The sequence below is a fragment of the Castor canadensis genome, chromosome 2, assembly GCF_047511655.1.
Source record: "Castor canadensis chromosome 2, mCasCan1.hap1v2, whole genome shotgun sequence".
In the NCBI taxonomy this organism is placed as follows: Eukaryota; Metazoa; Chordata; class Mammalia; order Rodentia; family Castoridae; genus Castor; species Castor canadensis.
Window position 1 is genome coordinate 183449593 of NC_133387.1, and position 23368 is coordinate 183472960.

Genomic DNA, 23368 nt, shown 5'->3' on the forward strand with positions numbered 1-23368 from the left:
CCAGGCTGCAATGACTAATAAACATTCCCAATGTCTCCAGCCCCCAACCTTCCTAAGCCCCCGTCCTCCACTGGTGAGAGGGCAGGGGGTAGATACCCAAGAGAGAGAGAGGTAAACGCAGCTCTGGGGTGCTGGATGGGGGGCTGAGACTCTTCCCCGGGGGGCTTCAAAGCCCACCCCAACGTGGCCCCAAATAAAAAGATGCCCAGGACTCACCCCATCTCTGAGCTGCAGCCAGGGAAGTATATGCCTGCTTCTGGAAGTGGGCACACACCCCTCTCCAGCTTGGGACTGTCCGGTGAGCATCTCTCTGGCCTGGATGGTTCCGATCCCTCCTCCCTCTGCTCTCCTCCTTCCAATGAGCTCATCTGTCTGGGGCTCCCCACCCCCCTTTGCTTGAAAGGATGTTTGGACAGAACCTGGCAGAAAACAAAAAAAGAGGAAGGGAGGGATGGCGGAGATGGCTGCCTACCTGCCTGAGCCCAGAGCCTCTAGAAAGTGTAGACAGATAAAGAAAGGAAGGATTCTCCATGGGAGGAGGGTACAGAAAGAGTTTATCTTTAGACCAACTCGCTAATGCTCCAGGGGCTCTGGGGAGCCGGACTGAGGCTGATGTGGCCATGCAGCATCCCTTGCTGGATTCTAAGCCACGTGGGCTGGTTTGGTGCATGCTGTCCTGTTAACCCACTCAGCACCTGCCAAACAGTGCATGTTGAGACTGTGACTGGGGGTCAGGGGCACTCTGAGCTGGAGGAGGGGGTGGTAAGCAGGAAAGGACTGAAAGCAGACCTGGGTGTGTCAGAAGGAGGCTCCCAAACACTGGTCTAGGTAGTGCCTGCCCACCCCCAACCTGAAGGGTAGAAGAATTTGTAGGCATTTAACTTTAATGCAGAAAATCCCATGCCTGCAGTTCCCTGGTCCTGAGACTGGAGCCCTGTTTACAAGCGGAGGGAAGCTCAGGGTAGGTGAGGTGCAGATGCAGCTCTTGGTGTTGATCTGAGGTCGGTGAGGATGTGGGGCAAGCTCCCTGCAGAGTCCATGTCCTCTGGCTCCTAGAGTGGAGTCAGCACTGAGCTGCCTCTGGTTACCTGCAATGCCCTGACAGGAGTGCGCGAGGGTTTCTGGGGGAGGAGGCGGGAGAGGGAGGTGGTAGGCAAGGGCAATAGGGGAGCCAGAGGCGGGGGAGGAGGCTCCCTGCCAGGCTCTTGCTACTTAAGAGGAACTCCTCTCAAAATAGCTCTGGAGACCTCATCCAACTCTCTGGTTCCCTTCCTCCCTGCATGGGGTCTTGGCTGGCTTGCTGGGAAATGACAGGGGAGGCGTCCTTCCACCTGCTGTGGTCACCTGTAGAAGGTGACCCATCCGTGAGTGAGTGCCTTCTGGTGTCAGAGCAGCTCTGAGGCTGTCACCTGGAGATCTGCCCCCATTACTGCCCATCCCACCTCCCCCCATTACTGACTCCTCTCTAGGTGGTCCCTCTTGGAAAACAGGGATGCCTGTTCTTCCTTACTCTGATCTGGCCCGCAGGAGGGCAGGTGAGGAGGTGATCAGCTGAGTCTATGCCTGGTCTGGGAGAAGGCTGTTGGGCTAACTGCTTCAAAGAACCCTCCCCAATCCCCAAGGAGACAGCCTCCTCCCTCCTCCTCCTTAAACCTAGGCTCTGTCTGGGCCAGGCTGGGAGTGGACAGTTCTCTGACGGCTCTGGGCAAGGGCTCAAAGTAACTGTATCCCTGAAAACTTACTTTTCAACGTATTTCTGAGCCAGGCCACCCAAATGGAGTGCATTACTCCATCCCCACGAGGCAGGCTGTCAGTCCACAGTGGGGGTATGAGGGGTAGGGGGTGGGACCCCCAAGGAGGGACTTTCCTCCCCCTCCTCCCCCACTGATTAGGGGCTCCTGAGCTGGGTGAAGAGGAGCTACACTCAGTTTTCCAGCGGGGGGGCGGGGGGGGGAGAACAGTGACCTTGTCACCTTCTCCCTGGGCATCCTCCTGAGGAGCCACTAAGCCCCATCCCTGGCCTAGGTTTCTGAGAATTTGTGAGGGAAGTGCTGTCTAAATGCAAAACTCCTCTCCTCTGGCCACTAATGCATTTCCCAAGCACTTTTGCTGCCCAGCTATGGAGCCCTCCCAGTGTTCTTTAGAAGAAAGCAGAGAGGTGGAGTGGGAAATCGAATGGTGGGGGAAGTTCCAGCCCTGGCTCTACCAGTGACTTTCTAGGTGACCTTGGCACCCACATTCTCCCTCTTTGGGTCCATGTCTTCATCTGTGAGGTGTGGGGGTTTCCTAAGAAACCTTTAGTTCTAAGAATCAGTAAGCAGTGGGGACAGCAGGAAAAATGGGGGAGAGGGCATCGGAGGGAACTGGCTACCTTCTTTGGTCGCCAGGGTCTAAAGATATCTCTGGAGCTCTGTTCCCCTCCCTCCCCCTTTTCCAGGCAGGGGTCACTTTCCTTCCCTTTGGCTCATCTCCTCTCTGACCTCAGTCTACTTACTGCTATGAGAAATATGACCCACTGTAAAAATAAAGCAGGTGGTGTGGACACCTGGCTCTGTCACTGTAGTGTAGGGAGCCCCTGGGGTAAGCAGAGGTCAAACCTGCAGACCTGGAGACAGCTTTGCCTTTGGGGCCACAGACCTCTTTGAGCTCAAATGTGCAGTGTGTTAGGCCTGAGACTAGCACTCTGTTAAACCCTTCTACATGCAATAATATGTCATTTGGTCTTTACACTCAGGTCCACTTCTGATGGTTTTGAGGCCTGAGGTAAGAGTCCAAACAGAAATGACATATACTTCTAAATGTAAGTTATAAATTGGGATAATAAAATTATTAAAATTTATCTCTTATCTTCTGTCTTTGATGATTTTCCTTCATGGTGACCTGGAAGACAAGGTGTAAAATGGGATTTTGAGGCCATTCAGGTCCTGCAGCAACAGGGACACACCATCCATTTCCATTGCCTGCAAATAGCTGGCTCCACTTCCCGTGCCTCTGGGTGCATGTCTCGTGTGGCCAGCTTTTGGACAGGCCTGGGGAAGAGGTCTGCTCTGACACTCTGAGCAGGAAATTACAGTATCCTGGACCTTTGGTACAGTCTAGAAGGAGAGGAGGTGCATACCTCCTGTAGTCCCCTGGATTCATTGTCCAGTAAGAAGGGGCATAGCCAGTGCCAGTCCCTCTAAAATCAGGAGCCTACAGCTGAGGCTTGGTGGGCCACTGGGGTCACTGAGGGGGACATCCGCATCTCCACCCCAAAGATCACATCACACTTTTAACTCAGGCATGTCTGGGAAAACGGTCACTGGCTCCAAATGTCACCTCAGCTCTCTGACCCGGTTATGACCCTGGACTCCTCCACCCACATCTCGAAAGGAGGGAGCAAATGTAAAATAACTTCTATTTTCCGCGGGTTGGATTCCAAGGGAACAGGAACTTTTAGGAAGAGGGTGACCGAAGGAGATGGCCTAGGTGGGAAAAATGAGGAGTTGGGGTGCAGTGAAGGGTAAAGTTGTGCTCTGGCCACAGACCAGGCGGGGACTGGTAGCATCTGACCAGCTCCCTCACCAGGACCACGGTGATTTGCAAGGAGTGTCTGAAGAAATGCGGGATGTTAGTTAGTGGGCGGTGGGCCGGAGCAGTTTGCAGCGGGATGCTGGGTTCCCTGCAGAGCGGATGAGCAGTGGACGCGGGTCCTGGGGCTACGCGCGCGGCGGCCGCAGTGGGCAAGCCGGCACAAGCCCACCAGCTGCGGCAGCGCCCTCTGCGGACCTTCGAGCTGTCCCTCCTGTGTCCCGGGAGAGGCAGCCGCTACCCTAGCGGTGTTCTCCAAGCAGAATAGTCTTGCAACAACAGAAAAGCTCCACCTCTACTCCCCCCCTAAACTATGCTCCTAATTGGCAGCTCAGCTCCTGGGATGATGCGGGCGGCTGCGGGCCGGCCCTGCAGTGCCAAACAGCAGGAGCGCAGCCCCGCTCGAGAGGGATCGGGGAGTCCAGCCTGAGATCGGGGCTCCGGGACCACGAGGAGGGCGCGCGGGGCGGGGTGCGCAGCGGGCGGGGCGCCCGGGGCTCCGCGGCGGCCACCGCCCCTCCTGCGGCTGGAGCGCTTCCAGAGCCGAGGCGCAGCCTCGCTCGCCGCGGCGCTCGCTCTGGCTCAGGCGTCCTCCCCCTCCAGCTCCGGCTCCTCCTCCTCCTGCCCTCCAGCCGTGGCTCCCGCTGCCGGCTCCAGGAGGCGGGCGAGCGCGCCTCCCCCTCCCCGCCCTCCCCCTTGTCTCGCTCTCTCCCCGCTAACTTTCCCAAGCCCCGACCGACCGGAGGCGCAGAGCTCCCCAGCAGCTGCGGGGCCGACTGCCGACCTCGGGCGGAGAGCGCGGCGGTGCCCAGTCTCCCATCCCCGCGCTCGGAAGAGAATTGGACGATGTCCGGGGCTGGGGACCAAGGCAAAGCGTTGGCGAGATGGCTGGGCACTGGGCTTTTGGGTAAGGCAGCCCCAGCTTGGTCTCTTCTCTCGCCTCTTTCTCTCCCTACCCCACCCCCAAGGAGGGGACACTTGAGAAGAGGGGTGCCTTGGATAAGGTGGGCGTTGGAGTGCGGCACAGAAGGAGCACTACCGTCTTCCCGCTGGACGTCTAGCTCCAAGGCTGTGCTCTCTGGGGACTGTGTGTGTGTGTGTGTGTGTGTGTGTCCCCCAATCCCATCAGCCTGCCAGCCTCGCTATGAGTTTTTGCCGTCTCTGGTCCCTTTAGCTCCAGGCTTTTGGGTCTTGGGGCTGCAGTGGGGTCCCGGTCTCCAGAGTTCTGAGGTTCAGGCATGCTGGGGAGGGCGCTGCGCCTTGGGTGTAGGGGGATGCCAGTGGGTTGTACCTGTGCCCAGACCTGTTGGCTTGTTTCCCAGGCATCAGACATGCACCAAAGGGGGACAAGGGGCTCCCCTTCCTCCTGAACCCTTTTTCTGCTAGGCTCCTCTACGTTCTACCTTCTCTGGTACCATTGCCTTCCCTGAAGCTTCACATACTGGAAGGGCTGGGAGGGCCTTGAGAACCACTCAAAAGCCACATTTTAGGAAGGGCCTTGTCTCTCTTCCCATAAGAGATTCTGTAGGGAGGACCTGTTTGGCCTGCTCCTGGCTGTTCATTTTTGGGGTGACTATGAAATCCAAGGAGACATGTCCAGTGGACACAGAGGGAACGGAGTATTATTATCTATTAATATGCACATGATAGTTTTCAGTGTCAAACTCCAAGAGATTAGGGAATGATATTTACTAGTCCGAATGTAATCTCATAAATCACACAACTTCATTGTAAGCCGACTCGGTCTCTGGCACGTGTGCCTCTTTCTGTTTGTGTTTGTCAGATTTGGCTTTTGACAGTTCCCCTGTTTGGTCAGGCATTTGTGGTGTAAGCAGGGGATAGAGGCCTCCAAGGGAAGTCACTGCTGCTTCTGCACCTGTAAACCATGTGTAGACCTGTCATGTCAGTACCTGGTGGTGGAGAGGATAGAGCATCTCTTTGCTCTGAAGCCACTGGTTTATTTGCATCTCTGAAACTAGACAGAAGGCCCTCTGTACCGTTTGCACAGATGTGATATGCATTTCGCAATAACTCTAAGGGAGCCAGCTTCTGAGACCCGAGGCTCCCCCACATGAGTTTTCTCTCGTCCCCTCTCAAATCAGCCCTGGTCCCCCTGTAGCCATCGTAAGGGTCAAGAGTCACTGAAGCATTGTCATTCCTCCCATCATTAAACTAGCCCACTTTACATTGAGGGCAGCCTTGCGTCCTGCACCTGGTTGACTGATGGCGTGCCAGGCCCTGGGGATACTAGAATATTCATGGAACCAGGCTTCGGTGGGCAATCAAGAGGGTTCTGGAAACTATATACGGAGGTGGATGGGGAGGGGAGTGGCAGAGTCTCTGTGTGTTTCTCCAGGTGGAGGCCCCCACTTCCTCTAAAAACTGTATAGCTGGGTACAACAGGTAGGAGCAGGGCCTCTCTAGAGCAGGTTTGGGTGAACCCCTGAGCTAACTCTCTGGGAGACCAGGAGGAAGCAGAGCAACTTGTAGGTAGGAGGTCAGCAAGCCCTGGATTGACCCTACTTGCTATACCCCCCAGCCTCTCTGGGCTTTGCCCAGGCCAGCACTATTAAACCCACCCAGGGGCATTGCCATGAGCTTGGGACAACAGTTGACATCCTTGCTGACAGTCAAGTGGGGGAGATGCAGAGTGGACAGGTCAGCCAGCTGGAGCTGTCCCCTGGGAGCACCAGAGTGAACAAGGACTTTGGAAACTATAGCACAGAGCTCTCCTAAGGACAAGAAAGCCATGGTCCAGAGAGGAATGGGGACTTGCCCAAGGGTGCAAGGCAGATTGATTGTCAAGTGAGACAGAATCCCAGCCTCTTGGGCTCAGTCACACTAAGGCTGCCTCCTTCTTACCAGAAGTCTGGAGACAGGGAAAGTCAACACACCCTTCCTTAGGGCTGGAGAATGAATGAGGCAGCTTGGGTCAGGGGGCAGAGCTGCTGTTTTCACAGCTGGGGAGACTGGGTCCCAGGAGTCCTCTTCCCCTCTCACCATATCAAACTCGGCCCCATAGACTGAGATCATAATGATTTTTGATAACCCAATGAAATGCTCTTTTCTGAAATGGAAAAGCAGTTTCCTAGGTCCTATCATGGAGGTTTATGTGGGTTCCAGCCTCTTCCTAAGGATGTAACTGGTAGTGTATCTGTCCTGCCCACCCCTTCCTTGTTTCCTGATTTGCTTAATTGCTGGGATCTGGGTCTAATTATCACTTGTGAGGTGCTGTGTTGCACAACCAGCTTCCCCTTGGTGTATATTTATTAAGGGCTCATTTAATGAGAGTGCAATTAAGGAGAGGGTGTTCATTCCAATTCAGAGGAAGCAGCAGCCAAGGGTGAATCAGGAGTTCCTGAAGAAAAGGAGAGGAGAGGGGAGCAGTGAAGGGAGGTGGTGGGTTTGGATCTAGAAGGGGTGGTTAATTTTCTTTCTGAATCTGCTGGAGGCAAGCGTGTGGGGACAGAGAAGGCTGGTCTCTAAGCCCTTATGACTGACCACCTCTTGGTGGGAGCAGCATGGAAGTTGGAATCTGGACCAGTGACCCACACTGTCCTGTGGGTCCTTGAGGGAATGAAAGGGTAGCCACATAAGCCATGGATGGGCTGGGCCAACACAACTGCTCAGTGGCCTGTGCGAGGTGGGCCAGGCATACTGTTTGGACTTGTTTGCAAAGCTGGTTTCACTGATCATTAGGGCTGTCTCAGGGGCCAGCCAAAGCTCCCGGGGGTTGGCAGGAAGCAGCGGTTGCCTAGGGCAAGGAAGCCGAAATTTTTCTTTGTCTCTGGCCCAGGGGGCTTGCCTAGCCTAGCCCTGCCTCCCATAACCCCGAGGGCTTCCACCCCAGGAGGGGTCCTGTCCTGCCGCTCTCAGCCCACTTTCTGTCTCCCAGCTCTGACTCTAACTCCCTGGGGCCAGTGTCTCAGCTGAATTTCCACTTGCCATGCTGCCATCGCTCAGAGCTAAACTTAGAGTAGGCCCCATCCTGCCCTCTTTCTTCCCTCTGCTTCAGGGTGGATGTGGGAAAAGATGGTGGAATGTTTCCTGCCTGGCATTGACCTTGGAATATATGGTGGTTGCCTTCAGATTCCTGCTGGTGTGACTATTTACTAACATTTGCATGTGCTGAGTACTTTTTTACTTTAATACTTTAAACTTGAGAATCTTGAGTTCAGCCTTGGACAAAGTCCCAGAAGAGTGGCAGGAGGCTGGCAAGGAAAATGGCTTCAGAGAGTGGCAAGACTGTGGGATTTAGGATTGAATTCCTCAGGACCACAACCAGGGAGACTTGTTCATCAATCCCACAGTGCCAGAAAGATGGCCCACCCCTAAACACGCGCATGCCACATGGATATCCTAAAGAGATAAGTTCACGGCAGCGCAAAGAGCCCTTTACTTAGGGAAACAGCCACATGGAAATAATCCAAGATGTGGCACCGGATGAGAGCATCAACCAATGTGTGAGTGACTTGGAGACATCCTTGGCTGACACTGGTCATTAAGGGAAGCTACTGGTGCCCAGGTTACATCCAAGTCTGGGATGGGGACAGCCCCCTCCCCCTTTCAAATACCACTCTCCTCTACCGGAAGGATGCGCTCTCACTGAAGTCCTGCTTCTGTTTTATAATCTCATGTCTTGGCGTCACACCAAGCTAGGGAGATAGGAAAGTTTACAGCGTCCCTGCACCAGTTTGGGGATGTGCACGTTGAGGAGGCATCTCTGACTTTCTCAAGGTCAGCAGGCAGAGTGGGGCTTGCCTGGTGTCTGCAGAGCAGTCTGTTCCTGACTTGGCCATCCTGCTGAAGCAGCCCTGGAGAGCCAGGGGCCTTGGTGGATCATACGCCCCTGCTCTCTCCTTTTCCTGAAGCATAACCTCCCAGGTGAGGCAGTGCAGAAGGCAGGCCCCTGGGTTTTCTTGTGCATCCATGTCCCAGACGTAACTGGCAGGATTTCCTGACACCTGGGTGGGTGGGCTGGGTGGTGGAGATAGCCAGGCTTGCTTACCCTCTCTGATGCCTTAACCTGGTCAGGGCTGACTCCGTGGAAACCATCTCTGTGGTTCCCTTTATCCCCTCCAGGCAACCAACGAAAAAGCAATGCTCCACTCAGATTCCTGAGTGTATTAAAGTTAAGTCATCCACATCAGGCAGAAATGCACACTGTGTTGTGGGCCAGACTGTAAAGAAATCGTGTTCTCTGGTTTGGACTCTTCTTTTGCTCTTTTTTGCTTCTATTTAAAGCAATCAAAAGCATTTCCTTTTTGACATGCATCTTTTGTACTCTTGTCGTTGTTTTGATTTTTTGAGACACAGTCTTACAATGTAGTCGGGCTGACCTTGAATTCTAGATCCTTCTGCCTCAGCTTCCCAAGAGCTGGGATTATAGGTATGCCCAGCTTCTTTTGTGCTCTCGAACAGGGGCTAGAGTGAGGGGAATTTGGCCCCTGATTTGAATTCCCACATCTTCCCCAAGACCGAGTTTCAGGGACTGTGGTGCCAGTGAGCACTGGAGTGAGAACTGCTGTGCTCCTTGGAGCTCTGAGGGACCCTGGTAGCTAGCAGGAAGCTGCCTTTCCTGAGCCCTCTGCGTTCTGCTCCTTGGTTTGTGGGGACCATGCAAGGGGTGAGAAGCAGAGCTGGGGTTTCCCACCAGAAGGCCATCCTTTAGTGCTAGAGAGTGGAAACCTATGTCTGGCTCTGCTCCTTAGTCCTCCAGAGGGTGTCAGGGTAGAGGAGGACAGAGGCAAAAAGGAAACTAGGAGTACTAAGCCAACAAATTACTTTTTTGAAGAGGTGAAAAACAGACGTATTTCTGAGTGCTGCTTATCTACTTCCTTGGTGTATACAGGCCATCACAACTTCTTCTCTTTGAACCCATTTCTCCATTTGTTTATAACTGCCTTAGACTTATTTAGGGATTAAATGAGACAGTATATAAAAATGCCTACCATATAATAAATGCTCAGCTCCATTTTGGCTGTTACGTACCTTGCCCCCTGGGCAAGTCACTGCCCCTTCTCTGAGCCTCAATTTTATCATCTGTAAAATGAGAAAAAAAATGTACCTACTTTTTGATATTCTAATAAAAGTTGGGGTTTAATATGTGTAGGTCTGCCAGGTGCTGGTGGCTCACGCCTATAATCCTAGCTACTCTGGAGGCAGAGATCAGGAGGACTAAGATCTGAATCCAGCCTAGGCAAATAGTTTGGTAGTCCCTATCTTGAAAATACCAACACAAGAAAGGGTAGTGGAGTGGCTGAAGTGGTAGAGCACCTATCAAGCATATAGCTCTTAGTTCAAACCCCAGTGCCACCACACACACACAGATATGTGTAAGACCTCTAACACAGTGTTTTTCAAAGCGTAACTGCTACCCAAAGCACTTCCCGCTTTTTAGAGATGCCAGCTCCAGCAGCTTCAGCCCTGCAGGTGATTGGATGCCTCTCAAGTTTGAAAACCACAGAAAATGAGGGCTGATTAAAATCACCTCCCAGCACTAACTGGAGCCATGGTGGGCAAATCTGGCTATGTTGTTAGGATGCAAGGAGGGTTTTCTTGCTTTGGGACTATGGGATGCTGAAACTGTCTCTCTTGTTGACACTTAGACAACTTACCTATCTTCACCAGGCTCACTTGTTTTATCTCTAGTATGGATCTCTAATAGTAGAGAGTTGGGGGCAAGTATGACCACTCTGCTTTACCACTGGAGCAAATGGATGTGAAGGTGAGGGGACCCTTGACAGCCGGACTCAGGCTGCCAGCTCTCCTTGGAGCTCCGTCTCTGAGGTTTAGAAGGCTTTGGAAGCACCAAACATCATTTTCTCCTGTATGCAAAACAAGAGGAAACTGGTTTATGATGCAGCACGAGGAAATTAAGTTAGACAACCGAGGGCCTTCCTGAGTTAGGATGGGAGAAGGCTTCCATTTGTCCTAAGTGTAAGGAGAGATAAGTCCAATTCTGGACCTCCTTTCCCGCAACGACCTTGAAGCCAGTGTGTTTTCCTTGAGGAGTGAGGGCCAGGTCCCATTACAAGAGCGCAGGAGGAGGAGGAGGGGCTAGGAATGACAACGCCTGGGCGGGGGCATAGGAATGCACTGCGGAGGAGGGGGTTCGAGGAGCCGCGGGGCATCGCGGTTGTTCCCGGGATGAGGGGGCGGAGTGTGGCTGCTGGGTGTGATGGGGATATCCAGCTTCCCGGGCAGGATGGGACAAGGGGTCCGTGGCGGCCACCCCAGCGTGCACGTGTGCGGTGCGGTTCGCCCGGAATGGGCTCCGCAGCGTCTCCGACTTTTCTCTCCATTCCTGCTGTTTCTCTCGCTCCGTCCGCGCTGCTGCCCGGTTCCAAGCTGGGCCCTCGCCCGAGCTGGCCCGGTCAGTCATCCCTCTCTTCTCAGGATCCCGTTCGGTGGTCGATGGCCAAGCAAGGTCCAGTCCGAAGGTGTCGCTCTGTGCCTCGGGCCGGAGCTTCCAGGGCAAGGTGATGAGGCCACTGGACAGTGCAGGCACTGCGGCGGCCGCTTTTTCTTCTTCCATCTTAAGGCACCCCCAGCTTTCTCCCCATCACCTCCCTCAAACCCGCAAACATCGGCAGCGCGCACCGCTCTAGGGGAAATTCCCACGCGCGTAGGAGGGAGCCCACCCCGCACCTCCGGGACACTTTCGGGGACTACATCCTCAGGTGAGGGGGTGGGGCGCGCTGCGGATCCCGCAAAACCCGCCCGGCCCTCCTTTTGTTGGGTTGGGGTGACCCCTGCTGGTCATCAGGAGTGGCACAAGCGCTGTAAACCGCTCAGAATTCGATCCCGCCTAAGGGGAGAAATGGAGAATTACGGTGGGTGGCCCAGGCCATGTGGATGGAGTAAAAACCATCCTCCTGAAGTTGACATTGAGGGTGACAGAGGTCGCCCTGCCTGACCAAGCCACTCGTCCCCTTCTAGAGCTTCTGTAGGGTTTTATTAAGGGAGGCCATGCCCCTTACACAGGTCTCTTCCTGCTCCCCATGTCCCTGTCGCTGGAGGTATCTGTGGGAAAGGCCACCACCATCTACGCTGTCAACGGCACTGCGATCCTGCTGCCCTGCACCTTCTCCAGCTGCTTTGGCTTCGAGAATCTCCACTTCTGGTGGTCCTACAATAGCAGTGACATGTCCAAGACCGTAAGTCACCGCAGGAAGGCCAGGACATCCTCCCTCCCTTGTCCGTGCCTCCCATTCCAGGCTCTGGGCCCTTCTGGACTGGACCCCATTGCCGCGGCTCCCAGAACCCACCTAGGTTTTCTCCTAGTATTCCTTTCAGACAGACTGTTAAGTGGGAGGGATTTTTAGATGGTGTTGCCAGAATTTGGGATCTGTTGGAATTCTTGGCTAGAATCCTGTCTAGTCTTAAGAAAAACCTGGAACTTGGATTTTTTGTGTAAAAATTAATAGTTTAAGAACTGGGTGTGGCACAGGCCTGTAATCCCAGTGTAATCCCATACTCAGGAGGCAGAGGTAGGAGGATCGTGACCTGAGGCTGGCCAAGGCAAAAATTCAAGACTCTATCTAAAAATGAACTCAAGCAAAAAGGGCTGGGGATGTGGTTTAGGTGGCAAAAGCATGAGAACCTTAGTGCAAAACCCAGTACCACCCCAAACAGGAGAGAGGAAATATTTTTGGAAGACTTGGGTAGAGGGAATGAGAAGAGTCGAAATAAGGAAGGGCTGGAGAGAAGAAGCTGGAGAGGACATGGATGGGGGCCAGGCAGGTGGAGTGGGGCGAGTTAGTCAACAAGTGTTTTAGGAAGTTCTCTGAAATCTTACCCCCTGCCCCCAGCCTACCCAGAGCAGCCACAGGAACTCAGCTCTGGGTAGAATTAAATGCTAACATCAGAGGGTGCTGATGGACAGAGGTGTGGCATTGACCCTGGTCATGATGGAGGGCCAGAATTCAGTGGGGCAGGGGACACAGTGTCAACAAAGTCTGGGTGGCAAGTGCAGAGGGAAGTGGTGTATTTGCAGAGTCGTTATGTAAAAGGCTTTTATGAAGAGAAATGTTCCGGGGCGATCTTAATAAAGGGAAATTGGTTTAGCCTGAAACAGGCGAAATTCAGGTTAGACAGAGCCATTGACCCTGGCAGAGAAAAGTGAGGAGTCCCGAGCACACCTCACTGTAAGCTGTTCCTGGACCCGGACAGGGTAGCACCTAAGGAGGGGTTGGGGTGAGGTTCTGACCCTTGGTGACTGATTCCTCTATGTCCCAGCTCATAGATGGGATCGTGAAGAATGAGAAGGTCGACCCCAAGGTGAGGTTGAAAGACGATGACCGAATCACTCTGGAGGGCACCACGAGGGAGAAGATGAACAATATTTCCATTCAGCTGAGCAACCTGGACTTCAGCGACACGGGCAAATACACCTGTCATGTGAAGAACCCCAAGGAGAGGGCCGAGCACAATGCCACCGTCTTCCTCCAAGTGGTTGATAAATGTGTGCCGGGGAAGGGGACATGGGCAGTGCAAAGGGAGGGATTTCAGGGTGCCTGCCTCAGCGTGACAGTGAAGTGGCAAAACAGGCTGCGCTGCTGATCCCCTTCCCTTTACTCTGTCAAGAGTTATTCCATCTAGACGCTAGAAGAATATAGCTACTGAGTAGCTCGCAAAATCCTCCTAGCCTCTTTGAGCCTTGTTTTCCTGGTCTGTAAAATGGGCACCTTCCAGGGGTTTTGAGGGTGGGAGGGGCTAGCCGGGAGTGTCTAGTGGTATCAACTTTGTCTGTGTGTGTATTCTGTTAGCAAGCGCGTTGGTTGAATGTCAGGTGTCATACTAACAACTGCTGTGAATGCTGCAGTGTTCCTACTGAATGATGCACAGATTACAGTCCGAGGTAGGACAGAGATGAGTGAACTGATAACTGTTATGGGGCAGCCTGACACATACACCAGGGGAGGAAGATGGAATGAGACATGGGACCTCCCCTCTGGGAGCTTATTTCCTAGTTGGGAATTCCAGTGGGACACAGGTGGACCAATCAGACAGTGAGGGTGGGTATGAGAAAGAGCCAGGTGATCACGTGACCCCAGACACTGCTGGTGGTTAGAGAAACACGTGGGAGAAGTCACGCTGGGCCTCATGCCTTGGAGGAGCCTGGAAGACCAGGGAGTGCAGGAGCAGAGGAAAGAGAAGAGGAGCTGCTCTAGGATACTCCTCTTGCTGTCTCTGTGTGCCCTCCTGGATAATGCATAGTGCTTGGAGGTGGGGACACCAGGAGCACAGTTTCGGTGTGTCAGGGGCTGAGCCAGAGACCTGTCAGGTGGCCTTTTCTGAGCCTGCAGTCATCTGAGTTGGGCTCATCTCTCTATCCTCTCTGGGTTCCTGTCATTCTGTTTTATGCTCAGCATTTTCAGGAAGGGAACCGACATTGATGGAGCACCACTGGGTGCCAGACACTGAGGTACAGCTCTCCCCTCAGCTCCTTATCTCTTCGACAGTCCCTGTCAGGTGTACCCTCTCTCTGTTCTTGCAAGTCATGCATTCATGCATTTAACAACTATTTCCCGAGCTCCTGCTAAGTTGCCGTGGTTGTTGTAGGTGCCCAGGGTACAGCGTAAGCGAGACAGACATATTCCTGTCCTTGGGGACATTGCTTTCCTTCTCTTCTAGTCAAAGAAGCAATGTAACTAAAGAAAGATTATATTGTGTGAGGGAACATGGGGAGTGCTATAAATAGGAAATAAGGCAGACAAGGGAGATGGGTGTTCTCAGGGTGGCCAGGTATGTAGAGTAGGGGTGTCCAAAGGGCACAAGAGAGGAAGCTGTGAGGATGCCTTTGGCCTGGAAGGAGGCAATGAAGTTCTCACTTGGCAATTTAAGGGCCAAGTCATGACTCAAGCCTTGGAGTTGTGGGTTCTCATTCTTACTCATTCTTGATGAGGTATGTGAGTCTGTGGGAGAATGTGTGCAGAAGGCTGAGAGGACGGGGCCCCTTTGTGTGTTCTTAGCTGATGGATACCATGTTCCAGCTTCCCTACATCTGTAGGTCTGGGAGGGCCAGTGGCCTGGGGCTACACGCCTTTGCAATGCCATGGTGCTGACACCAGGTGACTCTTGTCCCCTTCTCCTCCCTCCCCTCTCTACTCTGGCCATGCAGTGGAAGAAGTGGACAACACGGTGACACTCATCATCCTGGCCGTGGTGGGCGGGGTCATCGGACTCCTTATCTTCGTCCTGCTGCTGAAGAAGTTTATCACCTTTATCATCAAGAAGACCCAGGAGAAGAAGTGAGTTGACCACCCCACACTCTGGTTACCAGTGTGCCTCTCTTGTGTCATGGTCCTCTGGCTCCACTTTCATCTGCTCCGTCCATCTGCAGCGTGCCCTCTGTCCCCTCATCCCCTCCTTGTCTTCCTAGTTCTACTGTCTTTGCTGAAACTCATCCCACCTCCAAGCCCTCTTCTAATCTCCCTTCTCCATCTCCATCCTTGCAGATGTATTTATTGATTATGTGAATAGAATCCACTTACTCTTCCTGCTGCCTTCCCATGCCATCAGCCTCTCTTTCCATCTGCACCACCTGCCCTAAAGCCCTGCTAAAGAATTTAGGAAGCCTTTCTTTCTGGTGGGGGTGGTACTGGGATTGGACTTGGAGCCTTGTGCATGCTAGGCAGGTACTCTACTACTTGATCCACACCTCAAGCCATTTTTGCTTTAGTTATTTTTTAGATAGGGTCTCGTGCTTTTTGCCTGGGGCTGACCTTGGACCACGATCTGCCTACCTTACTTCTGTGTAGCTGGGATTTTAGGCATGCACCACCACAATTGATTGTTGAGGTGGAGTCTCACTGATTTTTTTTTTTTTTTGCCAGGGCTGCAACTCCCTCCCATTTCTTAAAGTCAGAGGACATATAAGTCCATGTACAGGAACTCTAAAATGGGAAGACCCTTCTAGGGAGATGGGCGTCTCTTACTGTGAAATTCTGAAAATTCAAATGGGAGAGGTAAAGTTTAGTCTAAAAAGGTAGAAATGGCTTCCCAGGAAGCCCTAGGATAAGCTCAGGTATAAAAACAGACATCTAGAAGACTGGTTTGATCCCAAGAACTGAAAACAAAAAATCTGTAAGGGGAAGGAGAAGAAAGATGGGCAGGTGTAGAAGGTACAAGGCCTGGCCCAGAGTTTCCGGAACAATGTTAGGCTGCCTTCAAGGGAGCAAGTGATAAATCTCACAAAACCAGAGCAGGGAAAAGGCATTTGAGGGGCTTGTAGAGTGACTCAAGCAGTAACAATGCTGCCTAGCAAGTGTGAGTCCCTGAGTTCAAACCCCAGTAATGCCAAAAAAAAAAAGGATGAAAGGCATTTGACAGGTGATGAATTGGGCACCACTGGAGCAGGGGGTTCTAGAAAAGCCCTGTCTTCTGTATTCTGCTCTGTGGAGAACAGAGTCCAGCTGGAAAGAGCAGAAACTGTGCTGATAAGAGAGGCAGGGCACTAAGACAAGGAGGGGGCACTAACGGAGCAGCACTGGGCTGGGGAGCAGGGCAGAGAGGGTTCCAAGCACTGGCTGAGATGAGGAGCTCAGGGGTCATCTGTCTGTCTATCTGCCTTGTGGCCAGAGGCTGTGAGGGTTGTGGCAATATTGAGAAAGGCCAGAAATTTGGAATTTGTGCAGGCTGTGTTTTTAAGAACCAGTCTTACTGACGATGGTGAGCAAAATTGGAGGACAAAATTCTCAACCTATGGCTTAAAAGCATTTAGAAAAGACAGCAGTGATTCTTTGGGACTACCAAAGAATCATCCAAAGGAAGACATGCTGGGCTGGGGATGTAGCTCAGTGACAGCACGCTTGTCTAGCTTGTGCCCTGGGTTCTGTCCCTGCACTACAAAACAAAACAAAACAAAAAAAAACAAGGCCTGCTAAACATTTTTTGGCTAAGACTCTGTTAGATTAGGAGATTCCTAGATACAATAGCTCTTCCTGTCATTCTATGAATGCCTACCATACTTTGGATCTCCACCAGGCATTGTTATACAATACCCATAATTTTTATTTTACAGTTGAGTGAAGTGGGGCTCAGAGTGGTTAAGTGACTTGCCGAAGGTCACACAGCTAGTAAGTGATAGAGCTGGAATTTTAACTCCTACTTATTTGGCTTCTACTCTAAAATCATTGCTGCCATATCCTACAGACTCATTGGGCCTATCCAGAGTTTGTTCATGCATTCTTTTATTTGATGGTTATTTTTGAGGTACTGTGTGTAAGGCTCTGTGCCAGGTACTGTAGGACATTCTGGAAGGAATCAGATTCTGCCCTTTGGTAAAGGAGACAAGATGTGTACAGGAAAGTACAAAGTAGAACGGATAGTACCAGCAAAAAGGCATAATAAAATGCTGCAGGGTTCAGAGGAGGAGGAGATACCGGGCTCAGCAGGTGTTTGTGGTGGATATAGATAATTTCATCCCTGTGGAGACAAAGGGGCAGACATTCCAGTTGGAGGAAGCACAGAGCTGAGTCTGGGTGGTGATAGAGTCTGGAGAGCAATACCTTTGCAATGCAGTAGGGGGTGCTGTGAGGAGGAAGAAAAGAAAGACTAAAGGAGTTGGGGACAGACTCTTAGGGACCTGGAGCCCAGGCTGCAGCTGGCAGGGCACTGACATGATCAAAGGTTCTGATCTTGGGGGGCACAGAAATGTGGGGGGAGATATTGGGGGCACGGGACAGGTCCTAGGGAAGCCTGAGGGGTTCCTTGAGAAATAAGGAAAACCTTCATTACAGTAAAATGTAAGAGCATTTCATGTGATCTCTGTCCACCTGGGCACTGCTATGGAGGAGGGGCAAACTTAAATCAGAGCCAGGGGAATCAGGGCGCCATGGCTCCCAGGAGGTGCTTTCCATCTGACTGTGTGTCATTCTTCTACCTTCTGCCCTATCTTACCACCCTCTACCCGGACCTGCCATATTTGAGGGTCATTGCTTACTCTGTCCCTTCCCCATCGCTCTCACTCTCCTGCCTCCTGTTCCAGAGGTTGGGAGGAAGGAAGAGCCTGGTGGGCACTGTGGAGGGGAGCCCTGTGTCCCCAGCCTAGTCCTTGTTGGCTGGGACCCTTATCCGTAGGGTGGCTCAGCCTGGCTATGATCCCTGGGAACAGTACCCAGCACCCCTTGGCCTCTGCCATAAGGTGACAACCAGGCAATGGCTAAGCCTTACAGAACCATTCTACCTGTCACCACCCTTCTAAGTGCTCCTGGGGAAGGTGTCACAGTTATGTCTAGCTTATAGATGAGGAAACAGAGGTATGGAGAGGTTAGGTGACCTGGCCTCTTACTCCCTTAGCTCTTAGAAGGCTGGGGGAGGGAACAGGGCTGGGCACACGGGGCTATGACTCCCCTCCCCAGTCATTCCTTACTACCTTCACCAGTGTCTCTCTCTCCCTCTCCAGGAAAGAGTGTCTCGTGAGTTCCTCGGGGAACGACAACACAGAGAATGGGTTGCCTGGCTCCAAGGCGGAAGAGAAGCCACCCACAAAAGTGTGAGGCCCTGCTTTAGGCCAAGCAGCACGGGGAGGCCTGCTTTCTGATGAAGACATTGACGCTTGAGCCTTGTTCATAGAACCTATGTGCCTGAGGAGTCTGCTGCTTGGCTCAAACTATAGTCTTTCTGGGCAGGAAGAGACCAGGGTCCTGCCTAGCCTGCTCCACCCCTTCCCCAGCCAGGGCTTCCCAGGGACAAGGACTGGCCAGGAGAGGGGGCCTTTGGAAGGTTTGGGAAAGGCAAAAGAGGGCCTGAAATGGTCTGGAGGGGCTGGTCCCCTGACACCTGGGAAGATGGGGGTCTTCTTCAGGTTCTCACCTGTGTCAGCAGGACCTTGGTCTTCCTCCTGATTTTTTTTTTTTAACCTAGAGGGACTTGGGGGATCAGTGAGAGCTGCTCCTAAAGCAGGACATTGGAGGTGGGTTGAGGAGTAGCTGTGTGTGGAGAACAAACCCTTTTGATGGTGGGAGTGGGCTAGAGGACTCTGGAGAAGACCTGGGGGAGAGGCTTCTGGAGATGGGGCCATAATAGAGGCAAGCTGGGTTTTGAAGGATCCCTGGTCTCCCGTGGTCCCTCTAGTGGGGAACTTCTCCCCTCCCATTCGCACCCCACCCCCCGCCCCCTGTGCTTGAGGGATCCCAGCTCACCTAGCCCACCCCTCTGCTCTCTAGACTGATGAGGTGCTCAGTGAGGGCCCTCTTGAACCTTCCTAGAGCACCTGAGGGCTTCCTCTGCCTTCAGAGATGGATAAGCCATTGTTCTGGGTCGCTCTCATTGGAATGCCTTTCCCAGCCCTACAATGCTGGCAGCCCTGTCTTTGGCATGGCAGGACCATTGCCATCCAGGCACTTCTGAGCCTGGCTCCCTCTGCTCCTCCTTCTCTTGAAACACCTCTCCTTGCTTGAGAGGTGGTTCCCTCCAACCTCCTGTCCAGTTGACTTGCTCTTCCTGTGTCCCTCCATCACACCTCACCCTGCCCCCAGGGTTGTCCATCCCACAGCCTTGGGTTTGCCTTCACCTCAAGGACCTTCTTTGGATGGGAGAGTCCTGGGGTTTTCTAGATGTTCCCTGCTCAGCTGGGTCACCCCATCTCCCAGCCCAGGACTGGAGAGGAGCAGGGAGAGGGTGCCCACACTTTTCCTCTACTCTCCACAGAGATGGTTTGCACACCTTGAGTGTGGGGCTAGACTATGCCTTAGCGCCTTGAGGCCTAGCTATTACCCCCTCCTCTAGCCCACCCACCCTGAGCTAACTGCACAGTCTGGTGTGGCAGTGGTGGGGTTCCTTAGTCTCCCTCCTCAAGGTTGTGGAAGAGGCCACGAGACTGAAGTATGGTGGCTAAGTCTCGGAAACACCTGCTGGGAGGTACCTGCCTGGGACCCTGATCAGGAGATGTGATGGTGTGAGATGGGTCCTCTGATGGATCTGACTGCCAGGGTCCCTGTGAGATGGACACGGAGGTGTAGTAACGGGTCTCCGCCATCTGCTCTCACACAGCCCCTCTTTAGATTTCTGACACTGTGTCCTTTGTGACTCGGGGGGTGGATGGAGAGGTGCAGGTGTCTTCTCAGAACCTCAGGGCTCCACTCAGAAGCAGCTGTTGGCTTCCCAGAGAGTGGAAGTTGGGGGAGACTGAGAACAGCAGCACCTCAGGGTGACTGTGGTCAGTGTCCCTTGTCCATGCTGAGGGGCATGCTGAGTCCCTCTCTGATTTGCCTCCTCTTCTCCTGTCCTCCCCCACCACTTGTGGACTGAGGTTCAGCTGTCCATAGTTTTGAGAGCAGACACCGGAGCCTTCAGACATTCAGGAAGCTTCTAGCTGCCTTCATACAAAACTGCTTTCTTCTCCCTTCCCTGTGCCAGTGTTTGAAGAGGCGGAGTGTCATGGGACTTTGCTCTCTTGAGAGCACGCAGAGTGGGAGAGGAAGGGTGACAGCCTTCCTTTCCCACTCCTGATCTATTGCTGGCATATAGGCGACTCCCTCACCTTCTCTGGGCTCAGCTTCTCCATCTATCCAATGGGTGTCATAATACTTACCTACCTCACAGGTCTGTCGTGAGGCTTGGCGAGTTTTGTTTAAAGTCTTTTCAACTTGGAAAGGCATCTGGGAAACAGGTTTTATAATGGAAGGAATTGTTCCAAGTCTGTCATGTCCTCATCTCTGTGTTCCATGCTTCACACACACACACACACACACACACACACACACACACACACACACACACTCTTTCTCTCACACACACTCACATTCTTCCCACTCCTCTCCTTTGAAACTATTCTTTGTAATCTTAGACACCTTGACTCCAACTGATGCTTAAAGTTTCTTGTCCATGGCTCTTGTTTGGTGGTTTTCAATAGACGTGATTGGGGCTGTAGGGGGGGGATATTTTTGGCTGTCTCAATTCTTGGGAAAATCCTGGCATTTAGTGGGTGAGGTCTTACGAGTGCTTAAATGCAGTCCTGACAACAAACATCACCATGGATTCGCTATTGGATGCATATGGGCAAAGCCGTGTTCCCCAAGCCAACCTGCAGTGGGTGCCAGCCTCCAATGGTGGTCTCAGGGCTGGTGGGCTGTAGAGAGCAACTGACAAAAGAGACCTTGGGAGCCCCGGCCATGTATGCTACAGTGATGTCAATGAGACCAAAGATCAAGTTCAGAGCTCTAACAGGATGTCTACATTTGAGGCTTTGGGTTTTCCCTATGTAGGCATTGGGCAGTAGGCAGCCAAAATGAAGTTGTAGAGAGACAGAGGCCCGAGAGAGGGGCCGATGGGGCACAGAATTTTCACACCTCGTTTCACAGCTTGTGTGAGGGTGGTGGAAGGGGAGGGTGTGATTGTGCGGAGTGAATGCGTGCGTGTGTGTGCGTGCGAGCGTGCGTGCGTGTGTGTGTGAGCGTGCGTGTGTGTGCGTGCGTGTGTGTGTGTGTGTGTGCTGTGGCATGACTGCAGAGTGGGTGGGCTGCACACAGAAGGGGTGATGTGTGATGAGAGAGACTGTGCTTTCCAGAAGCCATGTTCTCTGGCCTGAGCGGGAGACTGGGGAAGGATAAGAGACAGAGGGGAAGACCTGTGTTGCTCCTGGATTCCATCTGTCTGTGACTTATAGACAGTTTTATTAGAGGGCTGGGGGGAGGGTTTGACATGAGGAGGGGCTTCTGGGGAAAATCCTACAGCTTGCTGCACTTTGTCCTAGGTTGGAGTCCCTGCCTTCCCACCCCCACCTGATATGCAGTGCTTTTGACTATCATATGCATGATTTATTCCTCTGGCTTGGATGACAATACCCATAGTCAATTTTCCTATATAACTTTATAGATCAGTTGATACAATGACAGGCCTTGGGAGGCCTTGGGTCCAGGGGTGCCTCTGGAAGGCACAGACGTGCACATCCAGCACCCACCCATGTTTAAGCACACAATGGATGTGATCAGACTGTCTTGCCTCTATAACATGTTTTGCATTGTAGAATTGTATTTAGCTCTGCTTTGGATGAAATAAAAACTATTTTTAATAATTTAGGTTTTTCGTTTTTGGCTAATTGGGAGTTGGGTTCCAGTGTTACTTCCTGACAGCTGTAATTAGGACAAGTTTATCTACTCTGAGCCTCAGTCTGCTTGAATCTAAAACATTACCTACCTAGGTGAGATAGCACAGATATTCACTGGCTTTTGGTTGTTTTAGTTCTGGTGCCTTCTCTGGAGAATTTGGAAAGGTGGTTCTTTGATACTGGAATCAATGTTCAGCCTTCTGTGTACTGATGACCTGGGGATAATTCTGGTACCACTAAATACTGTAATATTCCCTTCTCTGGGCTTCTCTGCAATCAGTTTAGCATTTGTATCCAGGTAAAATTTGCTTCAAATGAATGCCTACCTTCAGAAAGCAGATTCCAGCTGCTGCACCAAAGACCAGATTGGGAAGGAATTGGGGACACATTGTCTCCCCCACCCAGACTTACATGTGGTGACTGTGTTCCAAGTCCCACTGTGATGCCTGAAATCACAGGTGGTACTGAACCTTACCTATGCTATGTTTTTCCTATACATGCATATGCACCTAAGATAAAGTTTAATATATAAATCGGGCACAATAAGGCACCAACAACAATAACTAATTATAACAGAACAATTATAACAGCACACTGACTATGTTCTGTGTTTGTGGTCTCTTTCTCTTAAAAGTCAAGACAAATATTTTTATATTTGCTGGCTATCCATAAGACAAAGGACTGATAACCAAAATATACAGGGAGCTCAAAAAACTAAACTCCTACCAAATCAATGAACGAATAAAGAAGTGGGCAACTGAATTAAACAGAACTTTTTCAAAGGAAGAAGTCCAAATGGCTGAAAAAATGCCCACCAACCCTGGCCATAAAGGAAATACAAATCAAAACCACACTAAGATTCCACCTCACCCCTGTTAGAATAGCTATCATCAAAAACACCACCAACAACAAATGTTGGTGAGGATGCAGGGAAATGTAAGCTAGTACAACCACTTTAGAAAACAATAGGAGGCTTCTTAAAAAACTAAACATAGAAAAAAAAAACTAAACATAAATCTGCTGTATGCTCCAGCAATCCCACTCCTAGGGATACTCGAGGAATGTGACTCAGGTTATTACAAAGGCACCTGCACACCCATGTTTATTGCAGCGCTATTCACAATAGCCAAGCTATGAAAACAGCCAAGATGCTCCACTACTGACGAATGGATTAAGAAAATATGGTATTTATACACAATGGAATTTTGCTCAGCCACAAAGAAGAATGGTATTTTGTCATTAGCAAGTAATGGATGGAACTGGAGAACATCATCTTAAGTGAAGTTAGCCAGGCTCAGAAGGCCAAAATTCATATGTTCTCCCTCATGTGCAGACTGTAGACCTAAAATAAATGCAGTAATATTATTGGATATGGGTCACACGCTAAGGGGAGAATGCATACAGGAGGACTAGGGAAAGGGAAGGAAACCTAAAACTTGAAAGTGGTTGATGTGCCCACTGTAGAGGAGTGAATAAAGTAATCTTAAACTGACAGAGGCCTCTATGGGAAGGGGACCCAGAAGTAGTGAAGAGGTCTGGCAGAGATGAACCAATTCGGGTTGTAATACACAAGTGCATGGAAGCAATGCTAGGAATCTCTATACTTATCCTTATCTCAAGCTAGCAAAAATGCTATATATTTCTTATTATCTCTTATGCTTTATCTTCAACAAAATTGGAGAAGAGGACAGAACAGGCTCTGCCTGGAAGCGAGGGGGGTGGGGAGGAGAGGGAGGGAGGCAG

At 51.7% G+C, this 23368-nt stretch overlaps 1 protein-coding gene across 1 annotated transcript; it reads left to right on the forward strand.

Annotated features, from left to right (window-relative positions):
- Positions 1–4232: 4232 nt before the first annotated feature.
- Positions 4233–21592, forward strand: Scn4b (sodium voltage-gated channel beta subunit 4). Its single transcript, XM_074066641.1, has 5 exons — positions 4233–4477; positions 11557–11729; positions 12811–13036; positions 14696–14825; positions 17981–21592. The coding sequence occupies exons 1-5, from the start codon at positions 4417–4419 to the stop codon at positions 18072–18074; spliced, it is 684 nt and encodes a 227-aa protein (XP_073922742.1). The 5' UTR covers positions 4233–4416; the 3' UTR covers positions 18075–21592.
- The last annotated feature ends 1776 nt before the right edge of the window (positions 21593–23368 follow it).